This window comes from Pituophis catenifer, unplaced genomic scaffold, assembly GCF_029215685.1.
Source record: "Pituophis catenifer annectens isolate HBS135680 unplaced genomic scaffold, rPitCat1.0.hap2 SCAF_2, whole genome shotgun sequence".
Classification (NCBI taxonomy): domain Eukaryota; kingdom Metazoa; phylum Chordata; class Lepidosauria; order Squamata; family Colubridae; genus Pituophis; species Pituophis catenifer.
The window spans coordinates 2,796,654-2,821,239 of NW_027256882.1; the positions used below are offsets into that span (position 1 = coordinate 2,796,654).

Genomic DNA, 24,586 nt, shown 5'->3' on the forward strand with positions numbered 1-24,586 from the left:
TCCACTGCCAAAACCAGAAGCTACGATGAGCAGTGTATCTGTGGATTTTTGCCGGGAGCTGGGGCACAATCAGAAAAGCAACCACATTGGAGCAGCCCTTCATCCCAACCAGTGTGATGGTAGTATGGTACCTTACAGACATCGGGATTTTTGTTGGGACTGAGTATTAAACACCTCATTACTTGGCAGTACCAATTTGCAAGATCTGGAGAGATGAAGTTAACGCAGAGCAATAGCCTGTTGTTGAAGGGTTGTGCCACAATAAATCATTGCATGTAGCTGTGCTGTGCTGTAGTATATCCAATCCTGGAAAGCAAAATCCCCCTACGTTACTCATCTGATTTCCATGTGTGTAATGAGAAATGACAGTGTTGCTTCCCTTTATTAACAGTCTCCAGTGAAGAGGAGACTGAGGCTGTTGTAACCCTCCTCCCTTGCAGCACTAAAACTCTACATTTCACTAGGAAAAATTCCTACTCACTTCCAGGTGCTTATTTTAATACAGTGAAGAAAAAAAGGATTTAATATATCACTGCAAAGTAATACCAATGATATTTAATTTTTATTTAAATCTGATTTATTCTTAGCCCTTGTGACACAATAGAAAGGTATAATATGGCCCCGATGCTTGAAAAGTTTTTTGCACAGGCATTTGAGAGGCTTATCTTTTTTATTCCGTTTTTGTGACAGAATCGACATCCTGAATCTCTTTCTACAGTCTACATCACCATGTATGTAAGGATTCGATTCTTCACATGATCATTTAGGAGGACAGAGTAGTGTCTATTCGCTGATAAACTGTGAGCAAATTAAGGAATGAGAAAGGCGGGGGAAACACTAGGTAAAAATTCAAATTATGGGAAGTGGCTATTGATCAGGTGAACATCCATCTGTATATTTGCATAGTGAAAGGAAGAATAAAGCATTTTGAAGAAGTGCCTCAAGGATTTTACTGCTTTTATTGCTGGGGAGAGCATACCTGTAAAATGTCTACCTGTTGATAACCCTCCCACAATGAGGATCAAGTAGAAAGAACAATTTGTGTAAAGTTCCCTTGTGAGACCACAATACTGACAGCTTATTATAAAATTGCATAGTCCAGAATCTGAGATGATTAAAACATTTTCTTGAAATTGACCCCAATTGAAAACTAGATAAACTTAAAGAAAAAAAAAGATTTTCATTACTGATATAAAATAGTGTTGGCCACTGTCAAATTGACACTAACATGAAAAATCCACACCAGTATTAAAACAGCTGTGTCCATTGTTTGTGTTTTCATTGGTAATATTATCTCTGGGGTTTCCAGTTGTGAGCGCACTCAAAAAAAAAACCCACTTCCTATAAATAAATAGGAAATGCATAGATTTCACCAACTAAATCTGGAATTTTAATGGATTTGCACCAAAATGGATCTGTGTATGGAAAATTAGGTCATTTTCCCACTCCACACATTCATATGGCTTTTCCCCTGAATGGATTCTTTTATGTCTCATAAGAGATGCAATTTGACAGAAGCCCTTTCCACACTCCATGCACTTGAACAGCTCCTCTCCTGTGTGGATCCTTTTATGAGAGTTGAGATAACTGCTCGTAGTAAAGTCCTTTCCACACTCTGCACATTTATACGGCTTCTCCCCTGTGTGGATCCTTTTATGGGAAGTAAAGGAACTCCTTTGACTGAATCCCTTTCCACACTCCATGCATTTATACGGCTTTTCCCCTGTGTGGATCCTTTTATGGGAAGTAAAGGAACTATTATGACTGAAGCTCTTTCCACACTCCGTGCATTGATATGGCTTCTCCCCTGTGTGTTTCCTTTTATGCGAAGTAAGTTGACTGCTCTGAATAAAGGTCTTTCCACACTCCATACATTGATATGGTTTCTCTCCTGTGTGGATCATTTTATGAGATGTAAGGGAACGGCTCTCTCTGAAACTCTTTCCACACTCTGTGCACTTATATGGCTTCTCCTCTGTGTGGATTCTTTTATGGGAGGTAAGATGACTGCTCTTAATAAAGCCCTTTCCACACTCAAGGCATTTATATGGTTTCTCCCCTGTGTGGATCCAGTTATGGGAAATAAAGGAACTCCTTTGACTGAAGCCTTTTCCACACTCCATACAGTTATATGGCTTCTCCCCTGTGTGGATCCATTTATGGGAAGTAAGATGACTGCTTTGAATAAAGGTCTTTCCACACTCCATGCATTGATATGGCTTCTCTCCTGTGTGGATCCTTTTATGAGATGTAAGGGAACGGCTCTCTCTGAAACTCTTTCCACATTCCATGCACTTATATGGCTTCTCCTCTGTGTGGATTCGTGCATGGGAAGTAAGATGGCTGTTCTTAATAAACGCTTTTCCACACGCCGTGCATTTATAAGGCTTCTCCCCTGTGTGGATCCAGTTATGGTAAGTAAGATGACTGCTTGTTCTGAAGCTCTTTCCACATTCCAAGCACTTATATGGCTTTTCCCCTGTGTGGATCCTTTTATGAACAGTAAGAGAGATGTTTTCACAGAAGCTCTTTCCACACTCCAGACATTTATAAGGCTTCTCCCCTATGTGGATCCAGTTATGGGAAGTAAGATGACTGCTTCTTCTGAAGCTTTTTCCACATTCCAAACATCTATATGGCTTCTCTCCTACCTGGATGCTTTTCTGATATGTACGGGACCCATTTTCACAAGAAAGAGTGGATTTTTTTTTATTGTCTTTGCATATTTTACTTTCTCCTTTGGTTTGGATTGGATAGTGTTCATTCACAACAAACTTGTCTTTGAATAGTTTTACGTTTTTTGTAATGTATTTTTTCTTTATTTTTCCTTGTTGAGCAAGAAAGTCTTGCACTGGAGTTTCAATGGAAGATAAACTTTCCTGATTCCAATTATTTGACTGGTTTATCTCATGCATCTCTACTTCCATTTGATTTGCAGGCTTCTCCAGTCTGTTTTTATGCGTGATCACTCGGAATTGTTCTGTGGAATTTTCATTTTCCTGTCCATTATTACCTTCAAAAAAAGGAGAAATAAAAATGATTTATGTATATGACAAAGATCAAACTGCAGGAAGTTTGAACATAATAAAAAACAAGCTGCACCAATCTTCTTATATACAGAGCTTTGAGAATTTGAACTGAACAGTGTTGATTTAAATATCTGGAAGACATGAACTTTGAAGAGAATTTCCTTAAATGGGTAAAATCGATCTAATCTTTGCATAAAGTACAACTAATTGGAAATTTAACAATCCTTGTACAATACAAAGAGAAGATAAGGATGCCCTCTGTTTTTTCTTGCCGAGTTTTGAATTTGGGAGATCTTCTGGAGGAATAGAAATACCAATGTGGAGAAATTTAAGGAATTTGGCATTTTAATGAACTTTAATAATTTAAAGGAGCCTGAGTGGTGCAGCAGATTAATGCTACTGTTAAAGGTAGTATTTAGCTTCCAGCTGCCTGCAATTACTGCGAGTTCAATTCTCACCAGGCTCAAGGTTGACTCAGCCTTCCATCCTTTCTAAGGTAGGTAAAATGAGGACCTGGTTTGTGGAGGCAATAAGCTGACTTTGTATAAAATATACAAAAGTATGGAGTCTATTGCTTAACGCATTGTAAGCCGCCCCTTCTCTCTCCGGAGAAGGGCAGCATATAAATCAAAATAAAAAAAAATAAAAAAAAATAAAGACGCTGTTGATGAAAAATAGAAAAATGAAAGATGAAATAAAATTGATGGGAAAATTGGTTTTAAAACTGAGATAAACTTCAGTATTATTATGACCAATATATAATAATAAATAATTATTATATTATAAATAAAATTATTTATAATATAATATTATTTATTATTATTTATAATCAATCAATCAATCAATCAATCAATCAATCACCATCACCACCCACCGAGCTTCGGATGATGCCTGATCTCCGCTCCTTCCGTCGGGACTTAAAGACTTGGCTGTTTCAACAAATGGGTTGACCCTGATCCTTGGGTTTTATTATTTTATAGTCGTTGTTTTAACTGGGTTTTAATTACGTTACCTTTTATTATTGTACGTTTTAACCTGTGTTGGCCGCCCTGAGTCCTTAGGGAGAAGGGCGGCATATAAATTTTTGGAAATAAATAAAATAAATAAATAAATATGAACTGATAAAGGAGAATATTTGTAGCTCAGTGTTATAACACTGGTGCTGATGATGTTACGTAATTATCATGGATAATGAAGCATCTGCAAGAAAACAACCAAGCTCAGAAGCATCAGGGGCCCCTCCCCATGAACTCTATATTATTTCAAAACAATTCTTTTAAAACATGGAGTGAAAGAAGGATATGGTAAGCTAGGAGAAAATACATATGTCATTGGAAAGAATTTCCATGATAAAAATTAACATTGTCCTAGAATGATGTTTTTGTTTCAAAAAATATCTTTTAAGACAACCGATTTACATTTATACCAGATTTGTCCAACCTGCGCCTCACAAGCCACATGTGGGCATGGACAAAGCAAGTAATGTGACCGCCTAAGATATAAAAATATTTTTAAAAATAAAATAAGTTTGCTATTTATATACATTGATTATATATTATGATTATATAATAAAGCTAAGGGTAATGTAGATTTTTAAAACGATGATTTTAGAAGTGCCGTATTGAGAATATGCAACAGATAGAAACCCAGACTGTGATTACAGCTCCCACCATAATAAGCATTTTACAGAAGAGGAAATAGCTTGCAAAGACAATAACATGTCAAGAGCCATTAGAACTTGAGCAAGAGGAATATCAAATGAAATCACGAGAGTAATTGATGGCAGAAGGATATAGTAGGCCCAGGTTTTCATGCTCTCATCAAAAAGATTGAAGGTAGATAAAAGAACCTATGATATTCAACATAAGATAGAATTTGAATTTTGATTGTGTAGAAAAGATGATGAACATGTAACTGCTTAAAGCTATAAGCAGGTTAAAAAATGTATGATAAAATCGGCAAAGGTTTTCATAATATACAGATGTAACAAAATATGTGGTTGAAAGGAGTGAAATTTACATTATGTTATAATCTAAAAGGCAACTTTTATAAACCGATGTAACACACAAATTTTCAGAAGTGTATAAAGGTACCTCAAACTTACATTGGAAATGTGGACAACATCAAGACTGTCATGTTTTGGTGGACAGGTAAAAAAGGTAGAAAATTTTGGATTTAAATACATTAAAACAGAGAATTTTAAAAATAAATATCCAACTGGAATCAGAACACTTTATGTTGGCACTAATGAACAGACAGCTGGAAAAGAGTCATTGAAGATTGTTTCTGACTTCATACGATAACTGCAGTGGGACTATTATACTTGCAAAGCTGGAAGAGCTGTACCATAAATACAATGGTGGAATGGTTGATGGAGGTGACAGGATTATCAAAGATGATTTGATAAAAGAGAGTTTAGAAAGAGTGCAGAGAACAACAAAGAGGATTAGGGGACTGGAGGCTAAAATGTATGAGGAATGGTTGCAGGAACTGTGTCAGCGTCCCAGTACTGATATATAATAAAGGGAGAAGCCTGAACTTTTGCCTACTAAATCCCTTTGAAGATTCTGTCTCCTCGGAGATGTGAGAAGGGGGAGACATTTCTGTGATCTGACGAAGAAGGGATCAGGAAAGTGACTTGGAAGATAGCCAATGAAAAGCAGAGAATTGGGGATCGGAAAGGGAGGGATTGGGGGGCAAAGGTCAGTACTGACCACGAAAGAGCCAGGATCAGATTGCTGTGCTCGAATAAAGAGAAAATTTCCTTAAAGATCGGCAGTTTGGAAATTCATTTATTTTGAGATAGCATCGAAACCTGACAAACTGGGTATGTCTGGTTTGATGAAAAGGACTAAGGGTGACATAGCAGTGTTCTGATATCTCAGGGGTTGCCACAAAGAAGAGGGAGTCAAGCTACTCTCCAAAGCACCTGAGAGCAGGACAAGAAGCAATGAATGGAAACTAATCAAGGAAAGAAGCAATCTAGAACTAGGAATAAATTTCCTGACAGTTAGAACAATTAACCAGTGGAACTTGCCTCCAGAAGTTGTGAATGCTCCAACACTGGAAGTTTTTAAGAAGAGATTGGATAACCATTCGTCTGAAGTGGTGTAGGGTTTCCTCCATAAGCAGGGGGTTGGACTAGAAGACCTCCAAGGTCCCTTCTAATCCCTTCTAACTCTGTTGTTCTGTCCTGTCCTGTCCTGTCCTGTCCTGTCCTGTCCTGTCCTGTCCTGTCCTGTCCTGTCCTGTCCATTATTCTATTCTATTCTATTATGACTTATTTGATCAGAGGAAACACAGTATATTGATTAGTGATTCGAAATCCCTGTTGGAATTTTGCTACAAAAATAGAAAAAATGAACTTGTGATCTGCAAGTTTGAAGGTTAGAAAGGATCCATTACGTAAAAGGGAAAACTATTGTGTAACCTTAGAGAAAGAAGCTAAATTTTAACATTTAATACGGTTTCTAGTCTTGTTTCCTTTTTTCATTTTATTATACTTTTTTCTTATTCATTTATCACCTTACTCTAGCTTCATTTCCCCTTCAAAACGTGTACTGTTTTTATTCTGATTAAAGTGCTTTAATAATATAATAAAAATATATAGTTGATACCATTTAATTACAGAATATCTTTCCGAACACTCTGCCTGGGAGAAGCAAACTCTTACCCAGAGAGGCCACATTCGTATGATTTTCCAGCATGACTTCCCAATGCAGCGCTTTCTGGTGAGGATTCAGCTGTGACCACTCCTCCTCAGAGAAATACACAGCCACCTCCTCAAAAGACACAAGGCCCTCCTGAACAAGGAAAAACACAACAGAATAAAACCAGGGGAATTTACATGATCTGCCCTATTGTTTAAATCACTGCAAACACAGATATAAATTTTCAGTGCCATTTAGTGAAAGGAACCCCAGCTTCCTTCTGGATCTATCTATCTGTCTATCTATCTATCTATCTATCTATCTATCATCTATCTATCTATCTATCTATCTATCTATCTATCTATCTACCCACCTATCCATCCATCCATCATCAAGACTTTCTGCACCCGGAGAGAATCAACTGGCAAATGGGCCTTGGAAACCCCACTTCTCAATGCAGAAGAAAACGAGGAATGAGATTCCTTTTAGCATTTTATTAAAAAGCTAGATGTAAGGCTTTTAAAAAATGGTTATGTGCTAATGTGATTATTTCTGTTATTATTGAGCAGTCTCGCACAACTGTATGTCAAAGAATCACTCAAAGGATCACTCTACTTAACAGATGCTAACACCGAGATAGCCTTATTTTTATTATGATGCTTCTCTTACTTCAGTTGTAGGTTCAACGATTGTTTCAGTTCCATCATAAGCAGGCGTTATCTTCATTCTATTCTTCACTGCAAGGGAGACAGAATTTTAACATGCAAAATTAACAAAATAGGACGAGCTATTCTACAGAGGAAATGAGATAGCTGGGATTTCTCTGGGAAGTGGGAGAACCTGGGGTTTCTCTAGGGAGTGGGAGAATCTTCAATTACCTCCTGAGATGTCCTGATTTGGATCTTCCTGAGAGATCCTCCTCCAAAACACGTCCTGAAGGGGATTTGATGGATTTCTCCATCCACCAGGACCTCTGATCTTCACAACAGACTTGAAATAGGAGAAAGGAGAAAAGAAGAAGAGTTAGTGAACACTCCAGAACATTTAGGTTGATTCTTGTTCTCTGAACACAAACCTGAAAACCCCCAATATCCATCAGTGAGGCTGAATGAGAAACAAATGGAACAATATCCTACAAGGATTAGGAAAAGATCTCTATGTAGTTTGAATGCCAGATAAGTCTTGGCGGGAGGGGTGAAGAATTCAAACATATTCTTTATTCCCTAAAGGAAGGTCTCCCACCTGCAACTCAACTTGCTCCTTTTGTTCCTCCGCCTGACTCAGGAGGAAGGCTTCCACCAGGGCCACCGCTTGGGAGCTGGTCTCTGCTCCACACTCCCGCACCCAGTTCTCCATCTCTAGGGGCAGAAGGATCAGGAGCTGCTCCAGAACCACCAGGTCCAGCATCTGGGCTTTGGAGTGCTTTTCTGGTCTCAGCCATCGCCTACAAAAGTCATGGAGTCTGCTGCAAAGTCCTCGGGGACCCTCAGCCTCCTGGTATTGGAGGCTCCTGAAGTTCCAGGGCTGAACTTCTGAAGGGAGGATGGTTTCCTCCTCCAGGATTTTCTGCCCAGTTCTTGCCCAGATCTCCCCACAGCTGCCAGGCTGAACAGCAAAAGGGCCTTTTCCGTTTCTCTCACTTCGTAAAAGTTGTGTCTCCATCCTGTCTCTGACCTGTAAGGCAACTTCAAATGGGTACAAGGAATCTTCTTGATCTCCTAAGGACCTTTTGTTCATCGGTCTGTTTCATGAAATTATGTTTTTTTCCGCCTGTCTTTAGCCAAGAAATAATTCTGTCTACATGCGAAGATGTAGAAATTACTCCCAATTTGTTGTACCTGAGATGGAAAAGAAAATAAATTCCAACAATTAAAAGGTGGAGAATTTAAACACTGAACAAGAAGTCATCCCCATGGAAGGAATGATTTTTCTAAGCCGATCAATGATTGCAATGGCATTCAGCAGATAGGATTTTCTCTTCTGGGGGTGGGGGGTGCATGTGGGAGCATTTTCCATTTCTTTTGGTCACAAGAAAAGGCTTCCTTTTAAAAACCTGCCATCTGCATTCCCCTCTAAGGATTCACACAACCTGCCAAACCCAAAACTGGTGAACAAACCATGATAAGTTTAGATCAGGGGTGAAACCCAGCAGGTTCTGAAGAACCCGTAGCGGAAATTTTGAGTAGTTCGGAGAACCGGCAAAGACCACCTCTGGCTGGCCCCAGAGTGGGGAGGGAATGGAGATTTTGCAATATCCTTCCCCTGCCACGCCCACCAAGCCACACCCACAGAACCGGCAGTAAAAAAAAAAAATTGGATTTCACCACTGGATTAGTTCTCATCCAATAAAATGCCAGGAAATGATCCTGGCTGAGGATGCCCCGTTTCCCTTCTTCAGGGTATCCTTTGGAGAAGAGCCGAGTCTCCCTCTGACACCCAGGCGGATTCACACAACCTGCCCGGAGCCCCAAGCGCAGGACCGAAGTCTCCCCGAGCAAGGCCGGGAAGGAGGCAGCTGGAGAGGCCGCCCCACTTCTCTCCCCCTCTGGAGACAGGGAGCCTGGTTCGAATCCTGCCTCCTCCTCGCCCGGTTTCTCTCCTCTCCTGCTGGGGCTCCGCAAGGCCGACCCTCCCCTCCCCCCACTCGGGCTCTTCCCCGGACACTGGAAGGGAAGGGAGCCCCCCGATCCCCGCCGCCTTCCTGGGATCCCTGCTTCCTCCTGCATGGAGAGGGCGGCTGGGGAGCATGGGACCCGGGGTTGCAGCCGGAGGAAGGCTGGGCGCGGGTCTCTCCCTCCTCCACCTCCCTTTGCACGGGAAGAGCCCCCAATTCACCCGGGGCACGTCTGGATCTCCCCCCGCCAGACTCTCCCGCAGCCTCTCCGCCTCCTACGGGAGCTCCAGGGGTTAAGGAGAGCGAGTGTCCAGAGAGATGTCACTTCCTTCGCAGCCTCCTCTGGAAAACACACAGTAATCTTCGCCCTCCAGTGGCTCAATGGGGAAGCGCTCGGTGTTCTCATCTCTTGCTAGAGGGCGCCACCTGGAGGAGCCGATGTGAAATGCAGGTGCTCATGCTCAGAGGGTAGGAAAGGGAGTGTCAGGGAATGAATTGCCAGCAGGTGTCCAAAGGAAGTCACCATGCTTACACTAACTTTTTTTTTTTTTAATTTGATTTATATGCCGCCCTTCTCCGGAGACTCAGGGCGGCTTACAATGTGCTCAGCAATAGCCATTCATCCTTTTGTATATTTATACAAAGTCAGCTTATTGCCCCCACAACTGGGTCCTCAATTTACCTACCTTAGAAAGGATGGAAGGCTGAGTCAACCTTGAGCCTTGGCGAGATTCGAACCTGCAGTAATTGCAGGCAGCTGCTCTTGTAGCTACAAACTTGTAGCTTGATATATAAATCAATATTAGAATTAGAATTTTTTATTGGCTAATCTCTATCTATCATCTATCTATCGTAATCTATCTGAAATGTGCTTGAATATTAGTAGCTCGGGTTGGTAAATGGGCTGTTGGTTTGAGCGCCAAGCTTGGCAATTTGGTTGCAAACATTTCATCACCATTTGAGGAGACGTCGTCAATTGTGCTCATCTGTCCTATCTATCTCTGTCTCTATCTATCTTATATCTATCTATTATCTATCTACCTATCTATATAGCAGACAAGATAGGTAAGCAGAAGCATCGTCAGGTAAATCACAGAGTACACAGGGCACACAGAAGAAAGGGCTGGGGGGAGGGAAAACTTCCCCTCCACAACCATAGCAACCAATCAGTGCAGATTGCCTCACACAGGAGCCAGCACTCTCCAGCCAATCAATTATAATTGTGTGTTCTGATTTACAACCCCAATGCTCCAGCTACTGAATCTAAATATCTTTAACATCCCTCCAATTTATAGCTGGACAGCAGTTATACCACATTGTTTCACAAGATCCTTGTGTTTCTATATACCCAATAGCTTTGTCATGAAATCAGCCAAATTATCTTCCGATGGGCAATAAATTACATTTTCTTTCACTGCTTTTCTGACATTACAATAATTAATGTCAATAAATTGTTAATAAATTGATAATAAAGAAAAGACAAAGATAATGACTAAAAATATGTTGAAAAAAAAAAAAGAAGAATTGATGGAGTTTTCAAGCATGCAGATTACGAATAAGGTAAAATATTTGGGAATACAATTGACAGCAAGGTGTAGCTCTCTCAAGGAAAATAATTATAATAAGGTTAAGCAACAGATAGGACACGACTTGGAAAAATGGGGAAATTTGCAACTATCTTTAATTGGGAGAATTGCAACCATTAAGACGAATATTTTGCCTAGAATTTTATATCTATTCCAAACGATTCCGATAAAGCTAGATAAGGAATTCTTTATAGATTTGAATAAAATGATATTGAAATATATTTGGCAAGGGAAAAAGGCAAGAATAAAAATGAAGTTGTTACAAGATGCTAAAATGAGGGGTGGTTTTTGCCTACCTAACTTTGAACTTTATTATCAAGCAGCTAGTTTAATGTGGATTAAAGAATGGATATTATTAAGAAATGTTCGATTGTTAAATTTGGAGGGACATGATCTGCTGTTGGGATGGCATGCCTTTTTGTGGTATAAAGGAACTAAAATGCAGGGGTATTTTAGAAGACATAAAATACGTGAAGCCTTATGGTTGAATTGGGAGAAGATAAAAAAAGAACACTATCTGAAGATACCAGTCTGGGTATCTACAATTGAAGCATTTTCATATCCAGTGACATTTAAAGGGAAACAAATTATAAGATATAAGGAATTATTGGATGAAAAGGGTGAACTTAAATCAAAGCAAGATATAGAAGATCAAGGGTATAAGATGGATTAGTTTTCATACTCGCAAATACTTTCTAGATATCGAGAAGATCTTAAACAAGAAGGTTTTTATAATGTACTGACTAATTTAGATAAGATTTTGATGGGTTCTGATGATCATGTAATTAAAAAGCTATATGGTTATTTGCTAGAGGTTAAACTGGAGGAGGAACAAGTTAAAGAATCAATGATAGCATGGGGGAAGAATTTTGGCTATGGTACTGATTTAGAGAAATGGCAAAAATTGTGGTCGCATAATTATAAAATGACAATGTCTACAGCATATAAGGAGAATTTGTATAAGATGTTTTACAGGTGGCATCTATCCCCGTCGAGAATAGCCAGAATGTTCCAGAATAAGTCGGAGAAATGTTGGAAATGTCATCAGACCCCAGGATCCTACTACCACATGTGGTGGTCATGCGCTGAAGCAAGGATATATTGGACTAAGATACACACGTGGTTGGAAAGAATGATAAAGAGACATATTGACCTTAAACCAGAGATATTTTTTATTAGGGGTCATACCGGAGATATATAATAAAGAACTGCAATATTTAATTGTGAATCTTTTGACAGCAGCCAGAATTGTATTTGCTAAAAATTGGAAAGGAGAAAAGTTACCTAATGATGAAGAAATTATCAAGAAAATGATGGAATGTGCTGAGATGAGCAAATTGACATTTGAAATAAGAGAGCAGGAAGATAGACAATATTATTTGATATGGGATTTATTTTATCAATGGATAGAGAATAAGAATTGGAAATAATTATGATATAAATGGACATTGAAGTTTCTGGAAATAAGTTAGCATGTTTAGTGATAAATTGAAGTGAGGAGGAGCACAAAAAATACCACCGACTGATACACTGTCTTTGATAGTATGGAATGATAATGTTTTTTGTATTCTGTCTTGTTTTTGTTTTTGAAAAATAAAAAAAAATAATTTATGTCAACATATTTGCTTCTGGTTTTTACTCTCTCACCTGTTGTCATTTGTATACATGTTGTGTTATCTTCAAATACTGGTATAGCTCCTTTCACTTCAAAATCCAACTCTTTTAACAACTGTATATACCAAGTGTTGGAAGAAAAATCTGGTCATGTTCGAAGCCGGGAAAAAGGGCATTGGAAATAAAATGAAGGCTGATTGGAAAGGAGGATTCTGTTTACTGATGAGCAGAACTAACAACAGCATGTAGTTCTGGGACAGCCGACCCCTTGGTTTAGGAATGGGTGGATTTTTATAGGGTTCTGAGATGCTGCAGGGGGTTGTGCAATGTAGTGAGCCTTGTGCCTTTTGCTATTCTAATGGTGGTAGGTTAATCCTATTATGTCCTAAAGGTCATGTCCTGTTCTTAGAATTTGGGTGGGGGATGTAAATTTTAATCCCATCAGCTCCAAAAAGTGGTGGGTTGCCCCCGGTTTGGACCAGTTCGCAAGAACTGGTAGTAAAACCGGTGGGAGGCTCCACCCACTGACCCGGACATCATCATAGGTGATCTGTGCATGCGCAGAAGAGTGCGGGCGTGCACAAGCAAAGCGAACACGTGCACGTGGGTGCAATGTGAACCAGTACTAAAGGTAAGTAGAGCCCACCCTTGGCTCCAACCTTCTGTGTGTTTTGTTTATGAATAGAATGGCCCAGTCTTTCTTAATAACCACAAAATATCCATCTCTAAAGACTTTAGGCATGTGCTGGAGGCTATTGAGAAAGGGACTGAGGCTGCTTTCTGCCTTTAAGAACATGTTTCTCCATTTCTCCTTTGGGGAAATATAATATTCCACCTCTTTTAATATTTTTTTAATAACCCCCAAAATATTTCAATCTCTAGGATGGGGGGTGTGTGTGATTACTTCTTACAGAAATTATCTCTGAACACAACTGTCAACTTTGAAACAGACCAGGCCTGCCATAGCCATCATTCCATTTTTCAGCTGCCAACAGTATGGGAGGGGGGAGAGCAGGGATGAAATGCTCCTGGTTCGGACCAGATCGCCCGATCCGGTAGCGATGGCAGGTGGTTCGAGAACCAGTAACAAAAATCCCTGCAAACCCCCCCCCCCCCACCATGCCCAGCTGAGCCGCACGATCATCAGAGGCTTTTTTTTTAACTTTTAAAAGCATGTTTTCTACAACCTCTTCCGCCGAAAAAATGCTTTTAAAAGTTAAAAAAAAAAGCCTCTGATGATCGCGCAGCTCAGCTGGGATCGTCAGAGGCTTTTCAAAGCATTTTTTTCTGCAACCTCTTCGGCTGAAGAGGTTGTAGAAAAAATGCTTTGAAAAGTTAAAAAAAAAAGTTGGCCACGCCCACCCAGTCACGTTACCCCCCCAAGCCATGCCCACAGAACTGGTAGTAACAAATTTTACATTTCACCCCTGGGGGAGAGATTTGAAGTGTCAGACCAGACAGTAACTGTGAGATGTAAATGCCTTATTCCCTAATGTGTAAATAATGTATATATGGGACATCGGGGGTTAACTTATTCTTTGGTTCCTAATGTATTCATAATTCACCACTCCCATTCTTGGCTCCACCCCTTGTATATATAAGGAGCCACCTTCACCATTTTCCTTGCTTCTATCTGTGAATATTCAGTGAATATAGAATGCCTGTTATAATTAAAGAGAAATATATTTAAACCTCTAACTCTTATTATCATTATTGAGTCTGATCCTGAAAATATTGCAACAAGCTGGTAGCAGAGGATGGTTAATTGACTCAATAAATACTTAAAGATGTCTAAGAAAGATAGGCCCAACACCAGGGCCTACAGCAAAGAAATAGAAACTGAACAAGAAATAATCAACGAATCCACAAACGCGATTTCGAGAGAATCCGAAGAATACACCACTGAAGAAGAAGAACCAATAAATGAAAATAATGACCAGGAGGAAATCGAAATAGAAAATAACGAACTCAGGTCAGAGATATTAAAACTATTAAAAAGCCAGAAGAATGATGAAAGCCTCATCGCGAATCTCCAAGAAATGCTGAAAAACAGCGGAGCAGCGAGAGAGAAAAACATTGCTAAAGAGAAACCCAAAGACCAAAAAACTGTGAGTGATATGACTACAGAGAAAGTCGTTATGAAAAAGAAAAGATGTGATCCCGCGCGAAATTTTGAATGGCAGCCATCTTGGTTCCAACAAGCCTCCAAAGTGAGCGAAGCAGAGCCAATCAAAATGCTCAGTTCAAAATTTCTGGCGCGAAAAACGTTATCAGACAACGAAAGCGAAAAGGAAGATTCAAACTCTTCAGAAGAACCAGAATCAGAAAGCGAAGACGACTTAACGAAATCCCAAGTAAAGTCAGCAATGAAGACGCTTTTTGCTGCATTTGGGCCAAAATTAAAAATTTCCAAAGCGACAACGAAGAAGCTAGAGAACAAGCCGATACCTCAAGACCTGCACGCTCCCATCCTGACTTCGAGAGCGACGACGCCCGAGCCCAGAGAGCCATGTCGATTCCGCCCTACACCGCAGACCGGATCAAGTACCAACGCACACAAAAGAAAGAAAAGAGCAGTCACCGCCATCAAAACTCCTAAAACCGAGCCAGAAACCGACTCGTCTGAAGAGGAGCGGAGCGAGCGAGCTGCAATGGAGAGAACCTTCCACGACGACGCCAAAGAAGAAATGAGCAACGCGCATGTGCGAAACTACGTAGACGGTCCGGAAAGACTTGAACTGGCCAGAGAACCGCGCAGACTCGTTGCGAGCATCCCCATGCCGTTTTGCAATTTCCTGCACTTGCGAGACCACGGACTACCTCAGGTTGTAAGTAATGAACAAAATAATGTGGGAAACTTACCCAGTGACTTCCCAAAACTTAGAGTTGATGGCATTAATTTGCAAGAATGGTATCAACAGCTCCAGGTTGTCTTTATGAAAGAAAATTTGCTATTCTTTATCACTAGTCCTCCAAGAAGACCTTGGACTTTAAAAATAGATTGTTTACATCATAGAGCATTTTTCTTAATAATATCTAGCGTGTCTCCTACAATGTATCATAGCATCAAACCAAACCTAACTGTTTCAGAAATAATTCAATGCATGTTTAATCTGTTTCACAGCGATAGTGTAGCTACCACTACAAGAATGTCTAAGGATTTCTTTTCTTCCAGAGTAAAACCAGGGGTTTCCATAAGTGAGCATTTGATATCTCTAAACAAAATAAGAGCTGAGCTGCATTTGAGGGGGGAAGTGATTTCAGATCAAACAATGAAAAGTGTTATTATCAATTCACTTGATTCATCATGGGATAGTTTTATGTCACACTTAGACACCATCAATCTAGGATATTTATCCATAGAAAGTCTATCTAACAAATTGATAGCAGAAGACAATTCAAGAAAAAATCGTTCCAGCAATCACACAGAACACAAATCTTTTAGGAAGGTAGCTTTCCAGGAAAAATACAATGAAGCTTTTAAATGCCATAATTGTGGGTCCAGGGAACACAATAGAAGAGACTGTCCCAAAATCTCAAAGGAGAGACATAGGTCAGAGTATAGGAGCAAATACAATTATAGACAGTCTTCCACAGATAGACATAAATATAGAAGCCCACCAAATTACAGAGATAGTAGAGGGGGTAGAGAAAATTCAAAAGAGAGAAAATCTGGTTCACTGAATGGACTAAATAAACAAGACAGCACTAAAACACAACAAAATGAGAACAATAATTGGCTTATTGATTCTGGGGCAACCAACCACACCACTAATAACAAAAATATATTGTCTTCATTTACAGAAGATAAATTTGTAATAAAGGTAGCTAATCAAGAAAAGGTTCAAGTATTAGGCAGAGGAAATGTGACCTTGCCTGGCCTAGGAAAAATAGAGGGGGTATTGTTAATTCCAGAAATACCTCATAACATACTAAGTGCCATAAAACTAAGCAGAGATTCTGACATCAATATAGTTTTCTCAAAGGGGAAAGCAACTTTAGAGAAGGACAAAACAAATGTAGGCACTGTGATGATTAAAGGAGGCCTACCCTATCTAATAACAAAAGAAAGATGGTTACATAACATTGATTCAAATATGGAAGATTGTATTGAGGCAGATGATGAAAATGTTAGTAACAGTGACAATGATGAATGTAAAATATCTCATGATCACGCAAATACACACAATGAGAAGAAACCAAGAATAGGTAAACCAATTCATGATGAGTGTGCTCACATCTTGCATAGGAAGTTAGGACATGCAAGTTTTCCTGTAGTACAAAAAATGACTGAACACGCAGAAGGTGTCAAAATAAAAAATTGTGAAAATTATTTGGAATGCTCAGTATGTAAATCCACTAAACTAAAAACTAGTCCCAGACCAAAAAAATCCAACAGATCAACTAACAAAATTTTTGACTTAGTACATATGGACCTAGTTGGTCCATTAACTCCATCAATCACTTATAGAAAACGTTACTTCCTAACAATAGTAGACGATTACAGTCGCTATGGTTTTGTTTACACATTAAAACACAAGGATGAAACCTTTCAGAAATTTAAGGAATTCTACAAACGCATAGAAACACAACATAATATCAGAATAAAACAAATTATGACAGATAGGGGATGTGAATTCATGTCTAAAGAATTCTCCCAATGGTTAAAGGATAGAGGAATGCTACATTTCAGTCTAGTCCATTTTCTGCGTTCCAAAACGGGATTGCAGAGAGAAAGAATTCCACACTACAAACCATGATTAGGTGCACATTAGAGGATGCTGGTTTAGGCAAACAATTTTGGTCAGAGGCCTTACATTATTCAAATTACACTCAAAATAGAACCTGGTCCAGTATTGTGAATAAAACACCATATGAGGTGATGTATAATAGGAAACCCAAATTAGCACACATGCACATATTTGGAGTCACTGCAGACGTACACATACCTAAGCAGTTGAGAAGAAAGGGAGAAAACGTATCCAGAAGATTAAGATTTATGGGATATGAAACTGGCACCAAAGGGTACAGATTCATTGATAATAATAACAAATTTATAGTCTCCAGAACAGCTGTGTTCCATGAACAGGCCAATTGGTCTAAATTACATCTTAATGAAATATTTCCAAATAAATGCAAAGATACAAAATCTTGTGAGGAAGGGACAATAGAAAATCAAAATATCAACAAAAATAAAAACAAAACCAAAACTTGGACAAATAGTCAGCACAAAATAAAGACAGACACATTAACAAAAAAGGAAGCAAGATATTTGCATGATAACCATAGCAAACCCGAAAGAGCTATTAGAAACAATAGAAATCAAGTACCAAATAAATACAGAGATTACATAATGCATATGGATGGTGAACAAATGACACCTAATACATATGAGGAAGTATTAAAACTCCCTCGTGAAGAAAAAGAAAAATGGGAACTAGCTATGAAAAAAGAGATGGAAAGTTTGCAAGGATTAAATGTGTTTACACCTGCGATTGCACCTAAAGATAAAACGATTATAGGTACCAGGTGGATTTATAAAATTAAGAATCTAGAAGGAGGCAATACTCTATACAAAGCTAGATTGGTTGCACAAGGTTATGCACAAAAATATCCGGAGGACTACACTGACACATACTCCCCCACAGTGAGAACAGAGAGTGTTAAAACAGCTCTAGTAGTGGCATCTGCACTCAATCTTGATGTATTTCAATATGACATACAGACTGCGTATTTACACGCAAAACTAGATAAGGAAATATATGTAAGAGCACCACACAGTCAATACACTAATAAGAATGAAATTTGGCTATTGAACAAGAGTCTATACGGATTAAAGCAATCTGGCAAAAGATGGTACGATTGCTTGGTAAAAGTACTTAAGACCATGGATTTCAACGCTACCACTGCTGATAACTGTTTCTTTGTAAAAAAGAGTGATGATCATATTGAATTTGTATTAATTTATGTAGATGATATTTTATATATAGGAAAACACAAGGAGAGAAGAGAAACCTTTGTAAATAAGCTAAACGAACATTTCTCGTTGAAATCTCTAGGTAAAGTAAACAAATACCTTGGTGTACAAATTAACAAAACTAGAAGGGGATTCAAACTTACTCAGAAAGATAAAATCATTGAACTTCTGAACAAATGCAATTTAAACAATGCCAAACACTGTGACACTCCTATGCAAACTGATTTCCTTAGAAACACTGATGAATCTTCCCCTGAATTCAAGGATAATACATTTTATAGATCAGTCATAGGTTCACTTCTTTATATATCTAATTGGACCAGGCCAGATATTGCATTACCACTCAACTTATTGTCAAGATATGTTAGCAAACCAACAATGTATCATTGGGAAGCAGTCAAAAGAATTCTAAGATATCTGAAAAGTACATTAGACTTTTGCTTAGTATTAGAACCTAGTAATGATAAAGAACCAAAACTTACATGTTACGCAGATGCGGATTGGGCTGGAGATATATCATGCAGAAAGAGCACTTCTGGTTATATTTTCCTATTAAATGACTGTCCAGTTTACTGGTACACTGGTAAACAAGAACTGGTAGCCACTTCGACCACAGAAGCGGAATATGTTTGTTTGTCCAAAGCTGCAAATAACCTTGTATGGTTTAATGATTTGATTTCAGATGTTTGGAAAAAACCTGCTTTGCCTTTTGTTATGCATGAAGATAATAAAGCAGCCATTGAAATATCCAGATCCGACGCCATTGGACAAAGGTCCAGGCATATAGATATAAAATTTAAGCATGTGAGACAATTGTCTCAAGATGGATTTATCAAAGCAGTGCATTGTGATACCTCTGAACAATTAGCTGACATATTGACGAAGCCTTTACCTTCTAAACAGCACAAATATTTAACATCAAAATTATATGTCTTATATTGTCCTGAATCTGAATGTAATTGGTGTTGTATAGCGAACCGGCATTTAGAGGGGGATTTGTGAGATGTAAATGCCTTATTCCCTAATGTGTAAATAATGTATATATGGGACATCGGGGGTTAACTTATTCTTTGGTTCCTAATGTATTCATAATTCACCACTCCCATTCTTGGCTCCACCCCTTGTATATATAAGGAGCCACCTTCACCATTTTCCTTGCTTCTATCTGTGAATATTCAGTGAATATAGAATGCCTGTTATAATTAAAGAGAAATATATTTAAACCTCTAACTCTTATTATCATTATTGAGTCTGATCCTGAAAATATTGCAACAGTAACAACACATCGTCCCATGGGAACCAAGGTCATCTCACCAGCTGCTGGCCAGGGACTGAGGGGAGTTACCAGAGAAACGCCAGAATGCCTATTTGGACAATTTGACCTGTGACAATTGGGGACGTAGCCATCTATTCTTTAATTGTGGTTGAAACCATGGGAAATAGTTAGAGTTGGTTTTGTTTTCATAGTGCCAATATGAAGTGGGAAATGAAGGGAAACTTCCACTCCACACTCACAACCAATCACAGTGCAGATTCAGACTAATCAACTATAACTGTGTTTTCTGGTTCACTGCATTACCCCACTCCAGCTACTTTATCCTATCTATCTATCTATCTATCTATCTATCTATCTATCTATCTATCCATTCTATCTACCTATTCTATCTATCTATTATTAATTTATCAATGTACGTGCTCATGCCGAGGGTAGGAAAGGGACCATCTTTCTGGAGGGGGGAGCAAAAGGAAGGAAGCTGCCATATACCCTCCCCCCCATCACAAACTTTCTCAACCCAACTACTTTTGATAACTTTATAATGTCTTCCGCCTTCCATCTTCAGGATTTCTAGCGAATGTCAGGTCTCTGTGTAGAGGGAGTGAAGAAAAAGACTGGAAATAGAATTCAGTATTATTTTTACTCCAGAGACTCAAAATACTATTGACTTTTTCCCAATATGTGTACCATTGCAGCGGCATTGATCAAATAGGGTCTCCCTCTCTCTCTCTCTCTCTCTCATTTTTTCCAATAATTTTATTGAAGGTTGAAGTATGCAAATTAAACCAATACAGCTACACAATACAGAAATATGTTCTTGAAGTTAAAAAAAAGTGCACAAAATGGAAAAAAGTTCCTCCTTCACTCCAAAAAATGCATATAGAAAGGTTAAATGCAAAACGTTTGGTAATTAAGCTACCCTGTTGTAGAAAGAAAAGACTGAACAACATTCCTGGGTCAGCCAAAGTCAGTTTATTGTGCAGTTTCAGAACCAGATTTGAATCTGCAATTCTGAACAAAGGAAGAGTTCTGATACAACTGCTTTTATACATCTCCAAGACAAAGGATTCTGCTGGCACAGCAGTTTTCCATATATGGTTAACATACATTTGTTACATGATAATTGACACTTTTTAATTACTAAATTCCTACCCTAATTTATAGTACATGAGATAATCTTAGCTAAACATCCTCCTCTTCTGTAATCACTGATGCATAGGCATCAGAGTTTCAGAAATTTCAGAGGCAGAAAAAAAAACAAGGCACAGAGCTCACAACCAAGGAACCTGTTGCTAAAATTCACCTCTGGGAACAGCTGATTGGGGGTATTCCGGGAGGCCGATCTACCTGCCAATCAGCTTTTTTCTTATTTTCCTTGCCAAAAATTAAGGTGTGTCTTATACTCCGAAAAATACAGTACCTGAATCTGAGTCAACGCTGTAAAAAACTTGGACCCAAGTACATAGGCCCTTTCCCAATTGTCCAAATTGTAATGCTCTCTACATGGGGCTCCCCTTGAGGAGCACCCGGAGGCTCCAACTGGCACAGAGTGCGGCCGTGCGGGTGGTAATGGGAGCGTCATGGCGCTCCCATGTGACACCTCTCCTGCGTGAGCTGCACTGGCTCCCGGTGGTCTTCCGGGTGCGCTTCAAGGTTTTGGTTACCACCTTTAAAGCGCTCCATGGCTTAGGACCTGGTTATTTACGGGACCGCCTACTACCACCAATAGCCTCCCACCGGCCAGTACGCTCTCATAGAGAGGGACTCCTCCGGGTGCCGTCAGCCAAACAGTGTCGGCTGGCGGCCCCTAGGGGGAGAGCCTTCTCTGTGGGGGCACCTACCATCTGGAATGAGCTCCCCCCAGAGATACGGAGGATCCCGGATCTGCGCACCTTCCGCCGCGCTGTGAAGACCTTTTTATTCCATCAAGCGGGCTTGGCCTAATCTCCTCCCTCTTTTAATATGTAAATTTTAATCTGTTTTTAAATTATTGGGGACAAATTATTAAATTATCCGGGCCAAAATGATTTAATTTGATTTTATCTGGTTTTTAAATTTTGTGTATTTATGTATTTTATTGGTTGGCTGTTCACCGCCCTGAGTCCTTCGGGAGTAGGGCGGTATACAAATCAAATAAACTAAACTAAATTAAACTAAATCCAATGACAGTGGAATTGGAACTGCCAAAAACCCTCAGGCACGCTCACCCAGTATTTCATTGCAGTATGTTGTGCCTTTCATTTAATAATTGTTAAAGACTATTAATCTTCATTAATACAGAGGCTGTATTTAGCTACACCTGTTATTCCTTTTTGAAGATCTGCATGATTTTAGGGGTCTCTTCTTCTTAAACAAGGAAGAAGGCTTCTAAGGCAAGCTAAAATGACCTTCTTTCCTTCCGTCGCGAGCTGAAGACGTGGCTCTTTCGTCAACTCAACTGGTCCATTTGGGGGTATACTGTCATAATTTTAAACTGTTTTTAATAGGGTCGCTGATTTTAATTTTATTTCATTGTGATTTGTATTGGAATTTGTCATTTTGTAAGCCGCCTTGAGTCCCCAGGGAGAAAGGCGGCACATAAATCGCAATAAATAAATAAATAAATAAAATAAAATAAAATAAGAATATGGACTTTTTTTAAAAAAAAAATGGAGAAATTGAAGGGCAGAAATTTGTGGTTCTAGTTTATTTTTAATAATTTGTAGCTTGGTCTGCTTTGATGTGGGTGGCTAAAATTAAAACTTTCTGATTTTTATGATTCCTGATTGGTCTGCAATTCTTAAGTGATTTACAAAAAAACCCCTACTCTTTGACTAAAGAGGGCAGTAAGAGTTCACTGAAGATCTTTCCATACTCCATACATTCATAGCGCTTCTGTTCTGTGTGGATCTTATGACTTGCAAGTTCGATTTGTAGTAAAGCTCTTTCCACAATCCTTGCACTTACACATCTTCTCTTCTGTGTGGATTCTTTTAAGGGGAATAAGACCGTGGGTCTTAGCAAAGATCATTTCACATTCCATGCATTTACATGGCTTCTCCCGTGAGGATCCTTCTATGGGAAGTAAGCTTATTGCTCCAACTAAAAGTCTTTCCACATTCCATGCATTTAAATGGCTTCTCCCCTGTATGGATCCTATTATGGGAAGTAAGAGAAGTACTACAAGTGAAGCTCTTTCCACATTCCATGCATTTATAGGGCTTCTCCCCCATGTGGAATCTCTTATGACGTCAAGGTTAACTGTTCTTTGTAAAGCTTTCCCCACACTCCAAGCAATTGTATGTTTTTTCTGCTTAGTGGATCTTTCTATGGTAAGTAAGTTGACTGTTCTTATTAAAGTTCTTTCCACACTCCATACATCTTTGTGGCTTCTCTCCTGCGTGGATCCTTTTTTGAGATGTATGGCACACATTTTTATGAGAAAGAGATAAGGTCCACTTGTAATTTTTACCTTATCTATACATATATAATCATCTCCTTTGGTTTGGATTTGATAGGGTTTATTTATTTAGATCTAATTTGTTCATGAATACTTTCATATATTTTCGCATATATGCATTTTTTTTATTTTTCCTTGCTGGGCCACAGCAGCTTTCATTGTTTCATTTCATTTCGTTGTATATATGTATAATTAATGCACAAACAGAAGATGAACTCCCCCATCAAAATCCTTCCAATTTTTTTTGCCTATTAGCAATTGTTAGGGCTTTTTAAAATTATGGTAAACATATACAAAGACAACATTTGTTTTTCCCACAAAAATTTTTATTAGACACATTTAAACTCCCATTCCTTACTTGTAAAATTAATGCTAACCTCACCTTACTTATTTTACTGTCTTCCTATTACTACAGCTTTGTAACTATTTCTATCTTACTTGATCGATATATTTCTATCTTCTTTCTCTATGTTTGTATATCCAAACCCTGTTCACTCCTCAATTTGTCAAAGGGTCCCAAAGTTACTTTTTCACAAGGCAACGGGACTTTCTATTTTCTTCAAGATGTTTCGCTTCTTATCCTGTTCTGCCCCAGCTATGGACCCCAAAGAATGCAGCACACACAAAGTCTGTACGAAACTTAATTTACTAAAATAACTCAGTCTTTTTCAAACAAAGGCTGTTAATAAACTTTCTTAACAGTCTACAAGAATCCTAAGATAAGGTAGTCACAATCTTACTAGAGTTGGCAGAAAGCCCAGAAGCAATTTTGCAGAGAATCCAAACACGAAGGAGAGTGAACTAAAGTTGTTCCCTACAGCTTGCTGCAATCGGCGTTCCTCCTTAAATAGGCTAAGGGAGTGGCCAATTAGCCCCAAGCCTTACTCTAGAGGAGACCTCCTGAAGAGCCACTCCTGTCTTTTGGCAGCTCTGCGCGCCTGTACATTGAGAAAAGGCTCCTCCTCTTCGTCCTCTTCACTTAAAGGCGCTTCTGGAGGTTCTGAAGGCCCTGGCTGAATCCCTGCCTCTGGCACTACATCTTCTCCAGCCTCCTCACTGTCCAACTCGAGCGCCAGCTGCACAGGCTGCTGGCGCAGCACCACACCAGCCTCCTTGTTGTTGGAATCAGCTACAATCTGCACAGGCCGCTGACGGGCCACAACATATCCAAAAAGCATCTTCACATCTGAAGATGCTTCTTGGACGAGAAGCGAAATGTTTCTCATCTTCTCGTCTTTCTGACTTTTCATGAGGAATTCTTTATCCTGAAACTTTCTTCATACTCGAATTAATATCTGTGTGATTATTCTCTCATAACGTGAGAAGCCTTTGACAGAAAAAAATTTGGGCTTTCTTATGATCCAATAGAAAGTGGGATAAATATGAAGAAAAAAGATGCTT

The 24,586-nt window shown here is 39.1% G+C and overlaps 1 protein-coding gene across 2 annotated transcripts in view; it reads right to left on the bottom strand.

The window, feature by feature from the left end:
* Nucleotides 1-940: 940 nt before the first annotated feature.
* Nucleotides 941-24,586, bottom strand: part of LOC139311586 (zinc finger protein 208-like) — a 43,988-nt gene continuing 20,342 nt past the window's right edge. Inside the window, exons 1-6 of one of the 2 annotated variants that reach the window (XM_070936052.1) lie at nucleotides 9,515-9,599; nucleotides 7,922-8,517; nucleotides 7,558-7,669; nucleotides 7,349-7,416; nucleotides 6,703-6,832; nucleotides 941-3,013 (exon numbers count right to left, since the gene is read on the bottom strand). In XM_070936052.1, the coding sequence (XP_070792153.1) occupies nucleotides 1,377-3,013; nucleotides 6,703-6,832; nucleotides 7,349-7,416; nucleotides 7,558-7,669; nucleotides 7,922-8,416 (2,442 nt within the window). In that variant the 5' untranslated portion in view covers nucleotides 8,417-8,517; nucleotides 9,515-9,599 and the 3' untranslated portion in view covers nucleotides 941-1,376. Of the gene's footprint in view, nucleotides 3,014-6,702; nucleotides 6,833-7,348; nucleotides 7,417-7,557; nucleotides 7,670-7,921; nucleotides 8,518-9,514; nucleotides 9,600-22,781; nucleotides 22,950-24,586 lie in introns of those variants that run through there. The other variant, XM_070936050.1, reaches the window with a different exon arrangement.